We start from the raw sequence: 16,923 nt of genomic DNA, 5'->3' as shown, positions 1-16,923 counted from the left end.
GGAGCAGCTTGCTCCAAAGCCCTGTGTCCAAGCTGGCCTTGAACACTGCCAGGGATGGGGCAGCCACAGCTTCTCTGGGCCAATATAGCACAAATCCCATCTAAAATACAACAGGATTGTCAGGATTCATGAAATACTGACTGCAGAGCTTGCAACACTAAGTCATGTTCCTTTTTCTTGTCTCCACAGTGCTGATTTCCCCACTGAGCCTTTCTGGGATCGGACAGGTTCCCTTTGGGATTCTCTGTCTCTTGGCAGTGAGGTGTATGACAGCGAACTCAATGATCCTCATTACGACCAGAGTCTGCTGGAGAGTCTTTTTTACACAGCTCCTGTAAGTGGAGATCTAAAGACAGGTGCTTGATATGTAGTCCCTAAGGGGAAGAAAACCAGAAATCTTCATAAAACCAATGAAAAAATCAATATTATAAGGCTTAATAAGCATTAAATATCATACAGAAGCTTGTGAGAACATTGCTTAAAATTACTATTATTAAAGGAATACTATTAAGGCTTCAAAGTCAAACATGGAGTGTGGAAGTTGCTGGGATTGAGGCTGTCCCTGAAGGCTTTTTTCTTTTAAACCTCTGAAAACTTTTGATCCAATTTTAATTGTTTCAACTGATTCAATCCACAGACTGGTTTTATTTTATGTGTCATGACCATTATGTACCTTTCTTGACAACCAGCATCGACTTCTTACTTTATGTGCATTATTTCTGTTGCAGAAATCTGATTCCAGTTTAAGTGATTTGCTCAGTGATGATGATGATGATGTAAACTCCTCCAGGAAAGTAACCAAGGCACAAACTGGCAAGAACACTGATACAAGAAACCCTCAGAAGGATTCTAATGCCTTTGATCAGGATCAGAAAGTGACAGAAATTGTACCCAGGTAATTTAGTGACTTGTTTTGCAGCATCTTGCTCATTGTAAGTTAGTATTAGCAATAATCACATGATGTTATTATGCTCTGTCATGATCCCACAACTCATTGAATAACCTTTTTGGCTTGGAATGTTTCTTAGCATCACTGGGAATGCTGGAGCATCAGCATCACGCAGGAATTGCTGTTTGTTAAAGAAGCAATTGAGATGCAGTTAGTTAAAATCATGAGTAGACAAAAAATGTAATCATAGAATGGTTTGGATTGAAAGAGGCCTTAAAGCTGATCCAGCTCCAACCCCTGCCTCGGGCAGGGACCCCTTCCACTGGAGCAGCTTGCTCCAAGCCCCTGTGTCCAACCTGGCCTTGAACACTGCCAGGGATGGGGCAGCCACAGCTTCTCTGGGCACCCTGTGCCAGCGCCTCAGCACCCTCACAGGGAAGAGCTTCTGCCTAAGAGCTCAGCTCAGTCTCCCCTCGGGCAGGTTAAAGCCATTCCCCTTGGCCTGGCCCTACAGGCCCTTGTCCAAAGCCCCTCTCCAGCTTTCCTGCAGCCCCTTTAGGCACTGGAGCTGCTCTTTTCTTTCTCCTGAAATACTAATCACTGTGTGACCTTCATGATAAATTAATCCCTGTGCTGAAAAACACAAACTCCAGAGAGCTTTGTGCATTTCTCTGGCCTTGTGTAGGTACCAGATACAAAATAACTCCCATCCTGTTATCTGCCTTTGCACAAGGTCTTTCTGTGTATAAAATATGTATCTGCTTTCCAGGGACAGAGTTTGAATCAGCAGTTTGTTTCTCTGCTGATTTGTGTTCTCTCTTATAGCTGTCATAAATAAACCTCTCTTCTGACCTGATCTACATTATATTCAGTTTTCTCCATGACAGAACCAGTAAACATGTCCCTATAACTCCAGTTATTGAGCTTTACTGCTTCAATACCATTTAGTGTTATGGTTTTATGACTTTTTTTTTTCCCTAATTCAGCTCCAAACATTTTTTTCTGCAACTTTTCTTACAGCTACTCTTATTTTTACATTCAGGTAAAGTTCCTCGCTCCAGAAGTACGAACACCCATTTACAAGTCAAATCTTATAAATAATTGCAAGTGAATTGCTGTTCCTCTGCAGCAGTAACTTGTCTGTGTGTGTCACTGTATCATCTCCTTTTCTTTGTATTTGACATTAAATGAAGCTTTTCTTTTTGAAGAGTTTGACTGCTTAAGATTTATGCAAAACTTCAACAATGTGGAACATGGGCTTTTTACTGCTTCTTTTCCCACTTATGTACCTCAGCTATTGTATATTGTAAGATTTCTGTTATAGAGACCACCAGATTTGTTGTAAAATACATTTAAAACCATTCTTTTTAGGGAACCATGATCAGTATTTAACTAATATCCCACCAAGCTACGATATTCCTTTCAGGTGGTCATTCCTGTAGTGCTGATTCTCTGTTTTCTCTCTTCAGCCACTCTGCTATCAGATCACTTGCTCCTCCAGAAGATCTCACAGAAGCTGCTCGCATCACATCCTTGGGTGCAGACAGGTTGGCATTGCTGGAGCGAATCCACCTGGCCAGAGTCATCATTGAAAGCTTGAAAATCCCTCCTGAGAGCATCCAGGTCTCACCAAGAAAGAAAGGTGCTATGGGGAAGCCTCCAAGGCCTGCATCAGTTAGCAAGCGGTAAGGAAGATTGTTTCTCACCAGCTGGATACTTGTGCCTTCAAGACAGATTCCTCTGAGTTCTGTGTGTAGTCCAGTACTCCAGGATTCTGAGGTCATCCCATTTCTCTGCTCTGCATTCCAGTACCTTATGTGGCTTACAAGAAAGCTGGGAAGGGGCTTTGGGCAAGGGCCTGTAGGGACAGGCCAAGGGGAATGGCTTGAACCTGCCCGAGGGGAGACTGAGCTGAGCTCTTAGGCAGAAGCTCTTCCCTGGGAGGGTGCTGAGGCGCTGGCACAGGGTGCCCAGAGAAGCTGTGGCTGCCCCATCCCTGGCAGTGTTGAAGGCCAGGTTGGACACAGGGGCTTGGAGCAAGCTGCTCTAGTGGAAGGGGTCCCTGCCCGTAGCACAGGGTTGGAACTGGAGGAGCCTTAAGCTCCCTTCCAACCCAAACCATTCCATGATTCTGTGGTTCTTTCAGAGCATAGTATACTATGGGCTTTGGAAAATTAGAGATGTGGATAATTTATCCTGGCATGGGTTCACTTCAGGTTGTGCATTATCAGGGATTTTGGGGAGGTACAAACGTGGTTTGTGCATGGCAAATCATTGAAACAAAAGGGGTATTTTTTGTGCAGAATCTGACATTTACACAATCTGTTGAAGTAATTAATGAAATAGGTACTTTGGTTATTCTAAAGAAGTAGAATAACAGTAGATTGTGAGTATGCCTCTTGCCTCTGTGCTCACTTCTGTTATGTCCAGTACCTTTCTGGTGGATTCTGATCATCCATTCCCTTTTTAACTCGCAGTACCTTCTTTGTTGAGTACCACTTTCCAGTGGGAGCCTTCAGGGATGAAAAAGGACAGATCTCCATAACAACAGAAGTAACTCGAATAGCTTCAAGTAAAATCACAAATGATGGTGAGAACATTCTTTTCCCCCTTTACATTAGTTTTGTTGAATCTTTCATCTCTTAGAAATTGTTTAGTAGCATTTCCTATGTATTCTCTTTGCTGCTGTATGATTTGTGGAACCTCTGCCAACACAGTGCAGGTCAGTAAGCCCATTCCTTCATGTGAATAGAAACCAAATATCCTTTCTGCTGTAGTATGAGGATGACAAAGTACTTTCAGAAATATCAGAGATACTTATATCTCAAATAAATCATTTTTCCAGATGTTTTAGTATGTCATGTAACGTCTGCAAGAGCTCATATTGCTGGATCTGAGAGATCTTGAGTGCTCAAATCAATCAACGTTAATCTCTTTACTGGGAGTCACCAGTGTTTCTATCTCTGAGAACAACTGACATTATGTTTCCTCAGTGAGCAGAGACTGCTGGATGAACAAGATTCTTTTTTCCCTGTCTTCCAAGCAACTGGAATTCTGGGGTTACTTTCTAATGCCTCTCCCATAGGGTCATTCATTGGCTTTGCATCTTTGTAGGTGGCTCTTGAGAGATCTGGGGGGAATTCTGAGTTGTCTGTGTCCAGCCAAAGCACGTAATTCTTCTGAACCTCACCTCTTTGTACTAAAGAAATAACACATCCTCCTGCAGTAGAGTCCAGCTTTTTGGAGCCCTGAAAAACAGGCAGGGCTGAAAGTAACTTGAAGCCATCGGGTCCATCCACTGTGTCATTCTCTTTCCTGGTTGCTCTTTATCTTAGTTATTAAGGTGCCCTATGGGAAAGATTCCATAGCCAGTCCAGGCAAGGTGTAAAAGTGCTGTGCTTCCTGTCGGTCAAGTTTCCTCATGTCTAACTGGAGCGTTTTGACATCACAGGAATACTTTATCCATCTGAACAAGGAAGAATTGTTCCTGTACTTCTTGCTCTTCTATTTTCTAGGCTAAACACCAATTCATTGAGTCTTTTCTTGCAAATATTACTTTTCTCCTGAACCTGTGGTGATTCTTATAACTCAGCTTTGACTAGCTCAAGATAGGTATTGGAATATATTGCTTCAAAAGGAGACAGGGTTCTCCAGGTGAGGAAGGAAATGTTTTACTGTATGCTGGGATGACAGAAACTTGGTATCAACTTCACACTTTAGATGCTGCTATAATACGGATTTTTTTGTGCTGCTCAGCAAAGGGGCTACAAGAAACTTGGAGAGAGGGGCTTTGGACAAGGGCCTGCAGGGACAGGCCAAGGGGAATGGCTTTAACCTGCCTGAGGGCAGACTGAGCTGAGCTCTTAGGCAGAAGCTCTTCCCTGGGAGGGTGCTGAGGTGCTGGCACAGGGTGCCCAGAGAAGCTGTGGCTGCCCCATCCCTAGCAGTGTTCAAGGCCAGGTTGGACACAGGGGCTTGGAGCAAGCTGCTCCAGTGGAAGGGGTCCCTGCCCATGGCAGGGGGTAGGAACTGGAGGAGCTTTAAGGTTCCTTCAACCCAAACCGGTCTGGGATTCTCTGATTCTATAATTTAATAGGTTGAAACCTTGAGAGATTCATATTGAGGGTTTCAGCTCTTCCTCCTTCAGCTCCTAGCCTTGGTTGATCTCTGTGCATATGCTCACTGTGTGTTTGACAGTCCTTCTCGGAAGTGCTAGCACTTTCCTTCACACCTTCTGATCATAGAATCATAGAATGGTTAGGGTTTGAAAGGACCTTAAGATCACCCAGTTCCAACCCCCTGCCATGGGCAGGGACACCTCACATTAAACCATGGCACCCAAGGCCTCATCCAACCTGGCCTTGAACACTGCCAGGGATGGAGCATTCACAACTTCCCTGGGCAACCCATTCCAGTGCCTCAGCACCCTAACAGGAAAGAATTTCCTCCTTATATCCAATCTCATGTGTCTCTTCTCACCCTGCATTCCCTCTGCAGAGACTGAAGTTTTATCGGTTGCTGATCCAGCTCAACAGACAGGTTAGCTCTGAACCCAGCTGGGAGCTCACACAACTCTCTCTTCCTTGCAGTGGTGACATTCCAGCAGCGGTTTGTGTTCCCTGTCCGCTTTGGTGGAGCGATGATAGAGCACTGGTGGAGCTCTGCTCTTGCTTTTAAAATCTACATGAGAAAAAGCACACAGAAAAAGGTATTTAATAAAAGTTATTTCTGTTTTCTGTATTGAAAAGCAAAGAAATTCTGTGCATTTCTACTTCCTCCAAACACACAGGCAGCAGTGGCTTTTCTAAGTCTTCTGCAATGCTTCATTATAATTGCTGACAGCTTGACTGTCAGAGACAAAACTAAGTGGTGTGGCTTGACTTGAGCCACTTCTTAATCAACCATTGCCAGGTATTATGACGGAGAATGACATAATGTTCAGATCCTGTGAGTTGGACTGATTGCTGTTCAGTCTTGTCACCCAACTGAAGGATTGTCTGAGTTTGAGACAGACAGGCAGAAAGAAATTGTCCTTCATCTTTATCCTTCATCTTTCAGCCTTCTAGTAGCTAAAGGGGCTGCAGGAAAGCTGGAGAGGGGCTTTGGACAAAGGTCTGTATGGACAGGCCAAGGGGAATGGCTTTAACCTGCCAGAGGGGTGACTGAGATGAGCTCTGAGGCAGGAGCTCTTCCCTGTGAGGTTGCTGAGGCGCTGGCACAGGGTGCCCAGAAAACCCCATCCCTGGCAGTGTTCAAGGCCAGGTTGGACACAGGGCTTGGAGCAACCTGCTCTAGTGGAAGGCTGGGACTGGATGAGCTTTAAGATCCCTTCCAGCCTGAACTAGCCTTGGATTCTATAATTCCATGATTTAAAACTTATCTCCTGCTTTTTAAGCATATTGAATCAATTATATTCATTAGTCCAAATCCAGTACAGCTTATTCACCAATGTAGAATGATGAAATAGAATGATGTGGATGCAGCTGATAGCATTACTCTGCCAGAGTAAGTACCATGAGATATGAGATCCTGTGTAGCTTGTTCATTTAGGGGGAAAAAGAAATATCTTCCTTTTCTCTAAAAATATTTGCTTGATCATCTGCATGTGATGAAGACAGTGAGAGGTGTTAGCTCATGTTTTATTGTAACCAACACCAAGGATATCTACCCATCTCTTACAGGAGCTTTTCTTTTAATGGCTGAATAAATCACCTCGAAGTATGGATATTTGGCTCAGTGTTAGGATTTGGGGTGCTCATTTTTGCATTTGTCTGGAACTGTTTGCTGTAGGTAATGGAAGAATTTTCCTTCCTGTTGTCCTGGTGAGGCTTAAAAATGGAACTAAGGGAAACTTTCCTACAAAATCCCTGTTGGAACAACTAAGGGTATAGTAGTGGGGAGGGTGAGTGGCTGAGCATGACTTCCCAGAAGACTGTCCTTTCACAATATGCCCTTAGTTCTTTAAAGCTGACAGGAAGCTTACAAAGTGGGTTCTTTTTCTGCCCTCAGCCAGTGGCCATTGGCTCAGCTGCGCTTCAGTTACGCCAGGTTGTTCAGTCCGAGCTGCTCACTGTCAGCTGTGAAATACCTGTGGACAAAGAGGGAGATCAGACACAAGTTGGACCACTAAAGGTATGTGTTTTACCAGGTAGAGTTGGAGTTAAACACCAATTTTGGCTGCATATTCTCTCTTCTTTTAATGTTTCCCTCTCTTTGTTTTAATTTGGTGATCTCGGTTCGTAAGACCAATACAAGATATCATAAACCTTTTCCTTAGGGTTTTGGAGAGGTACTGTGAACCTCCTGCATGTCTAATGATGCTGCTGGGTGATGTTCCCCTGCCTGCAGGCTAAAACAAGGTTCAGTATCTAGAGCTCAGATACAGAAACCAATCTACAGGCAGATTTTGAGCAGCACATCCTCAGCGCTGGGAGCTTTGGCTTTTGCTCCACATATGACATGAGCTGAGGTGTGTCCTGGTGCAGAGGCCTGATGCTCCCTGTCATTGGTACCACCTGGTCACTTCAGGAGTTGCCTTCTCCAGTCTCTTTCTACCAGCTTACTCAGTTTAGGACTGAGAAGGAGTAAGTCCTGCACAGCACAGTGTGAGAGACCTGGTGGATCTGAGGACAAAGAGCTCTCTAGATTAGAACTGAAGGGTTGAGTATTATGGATGATGATACTTCTTCCCGAGAAGCCATTCAGCAGAGCTGCCAGTAGAGGGGTCACAGAAGGATGAAATGTGAAAAGTAGAGGTTGGATGTGGGAGGAGTAAAGTGAAGGCAGGGAGGAGAAATTTGTATTGTACAGGAGAAGAGGGAATGGAACAAGTTGTGAGAGGGGAAAAGTGGTAGGAAGTGGTGTAGGGAATTAATGAAATGAAGTTTGATGCAAGGACATAAGAAAAGGGAAACTGATACTTAAAGAGGACAAGAGATGTCAGCCACTGGATCCACTTTGTATTTCTTGGGTTCTTTCTGACAGATGGCCTTGAACTTCTCATCTTTGGATGTGTTCTCTATACCTGTTAAGAGTAGATACCATTTGGGATCTTTTGCTGCAGTATCTTGTCTCCTCCCTCCTAAATCCTCCTAAGTCCTTATGGACCTCTTGGAGCAAGTCCAGAGGAGGCCATGGAGATGCTGTGAGGGCTGGAGCAGCTCTGCTCTGGAGCCAGGTTGAGAGAGCTGGGCTGGGTCAGCCTGGAGAAGAGAAGGCTCCTGAAGGGGAGACCTGAGAGCAGCTCCAGTGCCTGAAGGGGCTGCAGGAAAGCTGGAGAGGGGCTTGGGACAAGGGCCTGTAGGGCCAGGCCAAGGGGAATGGCTTTAACCTGCCAGAGGGGAGATGGAGTTGAGCTTTTAGGCAGAAGTTCTTCTCTGTGAGGTTACTCCCCAGGAGTAACTGGTGCCCATCACCCCTGATCTTCTCCATGGGATTCCTTGTAAAAACATTCTTTGTAGCCACCCTTTAACTGCTGGCACATGGGGATAATGTCTCCTTGAGCATTCTCTTCTCCAGGCTGAACAGTCCCAGCTCTCTCAGTCTTTCCTCACGCGCTGCCCAGTCCTTGGACCATCTTTATGGCCCTCTCTGGACCCTCTCCAGTCTGTCCACATCTTTTTTGTCACGGTACTTTTCAATGTGGCTAGGTAGGTATTCAGTTTTCAGTCAGCTTTGTGATTGCTTTTCATTTTTTGCCTTTATTGAGCTGTAACTGTGGTTTTGTACTTCAGGTATGGCTTTATTTGATAAAACCACGTGTAATTTATTTTGCAGTGACAGTTGTAGCTTGTAACCAGCACGTGACTGAAGCTAAAGCCTTCTGGGTGATACCTAATACAATTCTTGAGCAAAGCATGCAATGCCTGTTCTTGGTTTTGATTCTTGCACAATGCAGGTGTCCTTAGAGCTCGCAGCCAACAACAAAGACTTCACCCTCACCACTGCCCGGTCACCTATGGCTGCGCAGCAAGCCCCAGTGCATGCTGTGAGAAGTCCTGGGCTGCAATTCCAGGAGCCCAACAGGAAGAGTTTAAGTCCAGGAAGCCCTCACTGCTTGAAACTTAACCACATTGACTCACAGAAGACAGGGGCAGCCACCATGAGCAGGGGGCAGCCGCCACAGGCTGCACCAACCTCTGTAGGCCATCATCTGCTGACACAAATAGCCACGTCTGAAGAAGATGGGTTGTTGCTGCACGTGCTGCTGATGGTGCCTGAGGGAAAGGATTTTGTTGCTGAAGACCAAGGGCTCCCCAGCTCTTGTAATGTGTATTTAAACTGCAAGCTGCTCAGCACTGAGGAGGCAACGAGATCTGCTGTTGTATGGGGCACAACTCAACCTGCCTTCAATTTTTCTCAGGCAAGTTGCATGTTTGCTATTGAGCACTTATTGAAGTGAGTTATTCTACACTGACAAACATGTCAAAGGTAAGTTACTTTTATACATGCAGGAACTTCTCTTCTTGGCTCTATCCAGTGTATTAAAACTACTTTCAGTATTGTTTTGGCTGGATGGCACAGTGTGAAATGCAGCTCCTTGAGTCATCTAAGTAATAAGTAAGATATTTGAAGAATGAGAGAGAAATAGTCAAGTTTAGGTTGGAACTGTTGACTTTTCTGCCATTTTGGCAAGAAAGTATGTTATTGATGGCATCCTAATAGATTTTTTTGTTCCGTTGAATCATAGAATCCCATACTGGTTTGGGTAGGAAGGGACCTTAAAACTCATGCAGGTCCAGCCCCTGCCATGGGCAGGGACCCCTTCCATAGAGCAGCTTGCTCCAAGCCCCTGTGTCCAACCTGGCCTTGAGCACTGCCAGGGATGGGGCAGCCACAGCTTCTCTGGGCACCCTGGGGCAGCGCCTCAGCACCCTCCCAGGGAAGAGCTTCTGCCTAAGAGCTCAGCTCAGTCTCCCCTCGGGCAGGTTAAAGCCATTCCCCTTGGCCTGTCCCTACAGGCCCTTGTCCCAAGCCCCTCTCCAGCTTTCCTGCAGCCCCTTTAGGCACTGGAGCTGCTCTCAGGTCTCCCCTTCAGGAGCCTTCTCTTCTCCAGGCTGCCCCAGCCCAGCTCTCTCAGCCTGGCTCCAGAGCAGAGCTGCTCCAGCCCTTGCAGCAGCTCCATGGCTTCCTCTGGTCTCGCTCCAACAGCTCCACGTCCCTCGTGTCCTGCTGCCCCAGAGCTGGATCAGGATTGCAGGGGGGGTCTCCCCTTCATGCAGCAGAGGGGCAGGATCCCCTCCCTGAGCTGCTGCTCACGCTCTGGGGGTGCAGTCCAGTACATGGGGGGGTTCTGGCTCAGGCACACACTGAAGCCGGGTCATGGGGAGCTTCTCCTCACCCAGCACCCCAAATCCTCCTCAGGCTGCTCCATCCAGTCTCTCCCAGCCTGGGTTTGTGCTGGCATTGCCCCAGCTGAGGGGCAGGACCTTGCACTTTGCCTTGTTGAGCTTCATGAGGCTCACACAGGCCCACGTTGCGTTTGTTTTAACAGTACTTGGGGATTTGTGTGACTTGTTAGTCTTCAGCTGAAAGAGTGAAACCTGAAAAGGTAGCAGAAGACATTGAGTGAGCTATGTGAAAAGATTTATCTGTTGTTAACTAAACAGACATTTAAAGATAAAGCAATGTTTTACAGATAGTTTATGATGTTATTTTATATTTATCCAAATCACATGGATTTTCCTGGCTAGCTCTTTCCCAGGCCTATCAGTTCTCTGAAACTCCTTTGGCAAGTGTACATTTAATTCTTAAGTTCCATTTCTAGGAGCACAGTTCTGTAGACTGGAGTAATGAAGTGTTACCAGACTGCTCTGTACTTAACAAATAGCTTCCAGTGTAGTCTGTGTACTAACTCTGCATTAAACCTTTTCAGGTGATGCCTTTTTCCTTGACTTCCAAACACTTGGAGCGGCTGAAGAACAATGTCATGATTATTGAAGCATGGAACAAGATGGGAAGCCCTGGCTGTGATAGGCTGCTGGGGTTAGTGAAACTGCCTCTGCATCAGTTCTACATCTCATTCAGGTAAACATCCTTGTTCTGTAGTTTAGTGGCTTGGGAAATATCCTGACATGCTCAGGGAAAGAAGCTTTTGTCCCTTGTCTCTTTCTTCTTTCTTCTCTCTTCTCCTTTTCTCTTCTTCCTTCTCCTTTCTTCTCTCTTCTCCTTTTCTCTTCTTCCTTCTCCTTTCTTCTCTCTTCTCCTCCTCTCTTCTCCTCCTCTCTTCTCCTCCTCTCTTCTCCTCCTCTCTTCTCCTCCTCTCTTCTCCTCCTCTCTTCTCCTCCTCTCTTCTCCTCCTCTCTTCTCCTCCTCTCTTCTCCTCCTCTCTTCTCCTCCTCTCTTCTCCTCCTCTCTTCTCCTCCTCTCTTCTCCTCCTCTCTTCTCCTCCTCTCTTCTCCTCCTCTCTTCTCCTCCTCTCTTCTCCTCCTCTCTTCTCCTCCTCTCTTCTCCTCCTCTCTTCTCCTCCTCTCTTCTCCTCCTCTCTTCTCCTCCTCTCTTCTCCTCCTCTCTTCTCCTCCTCTCTTCTCCTCCTCTCTTCTCCTCCTCTCTTCTCCTCCTCTCTTCTCCTCCTCTCTTCTCCTCCTCTCTTCTCCTCCTCTCTTCTCCTCCTCTCTTCTCCTCCTCTCTTCTCCTCCTCTCTTCTCCTCCTCTCTTCTCCTCCTCTCTTCTCCTCCTCTCTTCTCCCACTGTGGGTGTGAGTCACACTGTCCTCATACAGAAATACAAGTACTCTGTGAGAAATAAAGACACTGCTGCATGAGGTTTGGTGCCAGTTTAACTTGTGGCCCTGTGACGCATGAAGACTGTCAGAAATGAAAGTGACTGCACAGGAAAATGAAGCATGGCATTCCATTGGTGATTTTCCAAGCTTGTGACTGACAGAGTGATTTTCTTCCTGGTTATGCTCTGCAATGGATCCCATTGCTAGGGATGCTGTCAGTGTGCACAGCACAGGATAATGCTTGTATCAAAAAGAGCTCTAAATACTTCATGTTTTAATTGTCCTCTTATCCAGTGGGTCTCTTCAGAGCTCTCTGATCTTTTTGGTTCAATATTTTGTCTTCTTGTTCACTCAAGTAATATAACTGCTTAAAACTATGTAAATTAAAGGAAACACTGGACAGGACTGATTCTTTCTAATGCAAAAGATTAATTCATAGGCCCATAGGATCCCAGCCTGGTTTGTGTTGGAAGGGACCTTAAAGCTCATCCAGTTCCAACCTTCTGCCTTGGACAGGGACATCTTCCACTAGAGCAGGTTGCTTCAAGCTCCTGTGTCCAAGCTGGCCTTGAACACTGCCAGGGATGGGGTATATTTTGGTCACACTAATAATAGGTGCAAATGAGATGGTGCTGGGGCTCACTGACTACTTTGCTATTTAATGATTTATAATAATTCATATAATTTTTCAGTAATCCACTGTAGTTCACTTGGATTAACTTCAGTTATTAAAAGTTTTCACATTTCTCTAGGAGACTGTCCCTGTTCCTTTCCTTCCTGCCCAAATCCATCCTCAAAGGTGTGTAACAGCCTCATAAAAGTATAATATGGCTGCAGTGTATTAATAGGAGTCTTGTTCCAGTTCATCCCCTTGCTCACGTGTCTCTAGGCTGACTTATAACTATGTTAGCTTTTGGAAAGCTGTATTTTGTCATTGCTGAAAATAGCCTTTTCCATTTGGCAGCTCATGGAGCTGGGCTGCGTGAAGACTTCATGCACTTGAGCCAAGTTTTGGAGGAATTGAGACAGATTTATTTCTAAGTGCATTGAAAGTCCCGTCTCAAATGAGCTTTGTGTGATCGTGTTCATATTCCAATGGCTCATTCTCACTTGTTTGTTGTGGTGTTTCTTGTTGTAATCTATTCTAGAGATCCAAAGATTTCCCACTTGCTGCTTCAAGCTCAGTATCCCGTGGTGGCTGTGGACAGCTACATGCCTGTGGTGGATGTTTTTACTGGCAGCAGAAGTGGAAGCCTGAGGGTCATTCTGGCAATGGGGTCAGCGGATCAAATAGCGGCACTGCAAAGGCTAAAAACTGAGGAAGGGATGGTACCTCCCATCACACAGCGACCTTCCCACTCTCTGGATCCTCCTCCTACAAAGCCTGTCATGGTATTGTTCAGTAAATTCCCATTCTTGCTGTTATGGATAAGTGAAAAGGATTTTACCAGTGAGTTCCTTAATGGAGCAGTGATCCCCAATCTTTTGACCCCAGTTTTGTTCTATATCATAGAATCCCAGACTAGTTTGACTTGAAGAGACCTTAAAGCTCCTCCAGCTCCAACCCCTGCCACGGGCAGGGACACCTTCCACTAGAGCAGCTTGCTCCAAGCCCCTGTGTCCAACCTGGCCTTGAACACTGCCAGGGATGGGGCAGCCACAGCTTCTCTGGGCACCCCGGGCCAGTGCCTCAGCACCCTCATAGGGAAGAGCTTCTGCCTAAGAGCTCAGCTCAGTCTCCCCTCGGGCAGGTTCAAGCCATTCCCCTTGGCCTGTCCCTACAGGCCCTTGTCCAAAGCCCCTCTCCAGGTTTCTTATCGGCTCCCTAACATCCTCTTGTATGCTGTTTCCTAAAGAATCATCCTTTCCATGTAGATTCCCTTTGTTTTATTAGCAGTTAGACCCAGAAGGGGAAGACCTGCTGGAGCATGTGTTTGAGATCCATGTGGAGAGTGTGAAAGGACTGACACCATTACAGTCCACTGTCTGGGGAGAGGCTGACTGCTACGTACAGTACTACTTCCCAGTTCAAGAGGCTGGTTGTGGTGCACTGCAAGGAGCTGAATTGCAGGAGGATGGTAAGTTTCTCTTACAGTCCTAATTTAGAGCATTGCTTCAGTTAAATCTTGTTTCATGTATGATACTTCTACTTAAAAGGGTGTGTGATTTCAGAGCTTTCATGCAGCCAGAGCTTGCTGTCCTCAGATCTGCACATAACTGTGCTTGGGATGCATCAGTAAATGAAAAGCCTGCGTTGATTGAGGCAGGTGACGAAGTTCCCAACAAAAAACGATGCCTGGTTTTGAGTCTTTTCACATGGCATCTTTTTGTTAAAGATCCAAGAGGGCTTCCACAACTCATCCTACAAAGAACAGATATACAGGGAATACTGACACTAGATACAGCTAAATTCAATGAAGGCTTTCCATACAAAGCCTCTCAAAATGCACATTTTCGTGGCTACACCAAAAGAAGACTTGCTGGTTTAGATGGTAAGGACTATGAAGGAGTATTTAAATAACTGAATTGGAGAAAAGGGCTTAGTGTTGATCTGGAGGGCTTTGAATCACTAACATGTATTTCCTGTGGAAAACACAGTCAGTAACATGGTTCCATAGCGGCTCCTCTGGACTGTGTCAACTTCCAGCCACATTGAACTGTTGTTTTCCACCTGTGGCTCACAGGCTCATGGGATTGCTTGTGAAAACTCAGGAGAGCAAAGATAACAAACAGAAGAAGCTTGAAACCCCCAAATACAACCATTTCTAACCACCTCTGCTTGACTTGTAGGCATCAAATTGAAGCCGTTCCGCACAGCAACCACTTTGTGTGTCCCTGATCCCGTCTTTAATGATGCACATCATCACTCTTTGTTGGTTCCTGCTGATGTCCCAGTCCAGAGGCTTCTGGTCAATGCATTTACGGCACCAGGAGTGACTGGAGGAGGAATCCAGTTTGAAGTCTGGTGCAGGTACAGAATAACATCCTATTCTTTCAGCAATACAGAGAGAGACATACATGGCATTGAAAAATCTCTAGTTTGGGGATGGATATGCAATAATATGTGAAGAAATGGTGAGCTCATCAACATTTGGTGATGGATATCTGCATTTAAGATTGCACTGAAGACATGTGAGCCTTTTTCCCCACCCCCAGGAGTGCTAATTGCTCTTCTTACAACTTCTGTAAAGAATGCGTGCTCTTAGTTTGCTTTGTTCCACTTTGTTATCAGGATAGGGATCTAGAAGTCATCTTTTAATGCTTGGCATATCTAAACTTTACTTAATAGCACCCTGGCAGTATAATTTCATTGTTTCAGGTTGGGGTTTTATTCCCTAATACAAGTTACTGATTACAAAAAAAAACACTGTAAGTTTGGAATCATAGAATAGAATCAAATAGGAAATCAAATAAAATAGAATAGAATCAAATAAAATAGAATCCCAGACTGGGTTGAGTTGGAAGGGACCTTAAAGCCCATCCAGTTGCAACCCCCTGCCATGGGCAGGGACACCTTCCACTAGACAAGCCCCTGTGTCCAACCTGGCCTTGAACACTGCCAGGGATGGGGCAGCCACAGCTTCTCTGGGCACCCTGTGCCAGTGCCTCAGCCCCCTCACAGGGAAGAGCTTCTGCCTAAGAGCTCAGCTCAGTCTCCCCTTGGGCAGGTTAAAGCCATTCTCCCTAATTTACTGTTTCATTTTATGCAAATGCATTTACTTGAGCTATCCCTTAGCCATCAGGAGCCCATGTTTGAAGACACTCAAAGGTGACTCGTATGCAGTTGTGACAGAAATGATGATCATTTTGTCATCATCAAAACACCATGATTGATGCTGCTTTTTTTATGTCTTACCAGGTATTATTACCCAAATGTCAGAGACCAGGTGGTTGCCAAAGGAACCTTGCCTTTGTCGCGGCTCTGTGCCATGGTCACTATGCAGCATAGAGAAGAAATAGGGATACAGACTTTTAATCTTCCATTGGTTCCCCGGACTGATTCCTCAGAGGGATTTCACCTGAGGTCTTCAGGTAAGGAAGACTTTTGGGTTTTCACCCTGTGTGATAAAACCAGGCTCACTAGAGCTAATCCTGGGGTTGGCATCCCAATGTTTGAGGGACAGTGTGCTGGAGAGCTCCCTCAGTCTGCTCTCTTGGTGGAGGTAAAGGATGGTGATCAGCAGCAAAGACACAAAGGTTGTTGATGTATTAGAAACTAGAAAAGCATCTGAATCTGCCCTCTTCTGGTTTAAAGCACATCCCCAAAAAAACCTGTGCCAGGGTCTCACCACCCCCACAGTAAAGACCTTTTTCCTTATATCCAACCTAAATCTCCCCTGTTTCAGTTTGAACCCATCACCCCTTGTCCTATCACTGCAGTCCCTGATGAAGAGTCCCTCTCCAGCATCCTTGCAGCCCCTTTCAGACACTGGAAGTTGCTCTGAGGTCTCCACACAGCTTCTCTTCTCCAGGCTCAACAGCCCCAGTGTTCTCAGCCTGGCTCCATACAAGAGCTGCACCAGTCCCTGCTCATCCTTGTGGCCTCCTGTAGAATTGCTCCAACAGCTCCATGTCCTTATGTCCACCAGAACTGCTGTAAAGTGGGGTCTCCCTAGAGAGATGCTGCTCACATTCTGGGGATGCAGCCCAGGACATAGTTGGCTTTCTTTTTTTGCATTAATAGAGTAAGTTCTGTATTGGGAGGTACAACTGAGCCTTGATTATATTGGGTGTAACTATCAAAAGCTGACCATTTCCTTTCTTTCATTTCAAACAGGCTTGCTGGATGTGAGCGTGCGATACCAGCGATCCGTGAGGACAGCAGCAGGAGGAACTGCTCGAGCTGTTTCCCTTGCTGTACAGATACACAGAGCAGCTGGTTTGCAAGCAGCAGCGAGGTAAAGCCTGAGTCAAAAAGGAAGGTTTTTTTTCTCCTAAAATAGCTTTATCAGGAGGCAGCAGGCTGAGACATTAGATAAGAATAAATTGGAATTGGCCAACTTCCCCTCTGCAGAGTCTGGGACTCAAACTGATTTCTCATCAGAAGTGAAAATAGCTTTATAAAGATCATTAGTGGTTATTTTTGTCCCTGAAGCTGCAGTACAATGTGATAGCACTTGTTCTGCAGAAGGATGGAGATTGGAAGGGCACATTTTTCTATACCAAAGGCTGATATAAAACTGACAGATACAAAGTGATACCTATTTGGGCACTGGATCTGGGTGTTACTGATGTAAGAGCTAGCTGAGATGGTTTCCTTGAATTTCACTGTGGAAACATCAGTAAATTATCTAGTAAATGAAACATGTTC

The 16,923-nt window shown here is 45.6% G+C and overlaps 1 protein-coding gene across 1 annotated transcript in view; it reads left to right on the top strand.

Moving 5' to 3' along the window:
• Positions 1-16,923, top strand: part of C2CD3 (C2 domain containing 3 centriole elongation regulator) — a 52,039-nt gene that overhangs the window by 6,483 nt on the left and 28,633 nt on the right. Inside the window, 13 exon segments of the mRNA XM_061458162.1 lie at positions 190-334; positions 729-895; positions 2,359-2,574; positions 3,367-3,479; positions 5,479-5,597; positions 6,899-7,021; positions 8,787-9,251; positions 10,764-10,915; positions 12,761-13,004; positions 13,507-13,690; positions 14,403-14,583; positions 15,472-15,644; positions 16,390-16,510. Of these exon segments, the coding sequence (XP_061314146.1) occupies positions 190-334; positions 729-895; positions 2,359-2,574; positions 3,367-3,479; positions 5,479-5,597; positions 6,899-7,021; positions 8,787-9,251; positions 10,764-10,915; positions 12,761-13,004; positions 13,507-13,690; positions 14,403-14,583; positions 15,472-15,644; positions 16,390-16,510 (2,403 nt within the window).

This window comes from Pezoporus flaviventris, unplaced genomic scaffold (assembly GCF_033815535.1).
Source record: "Pezoporus flaviventris isolate CSIRO_AGI_PZ_B2104156 unplaced genomic scaffold, CSIRO_AGI_Pfla_v1 ptg000025l, whole genome shotgun sequence".
NCBI lineage: Eukaryota > Metazoa > Chordata > Aves > Psittaciformes > Psittacidae > Pezoporus > Pezoporus flaviventris.
Note: the sequence above shows the minus strand (reverse complement) of the source record. Positions and strands in the feature narration are given on the sequence as shown.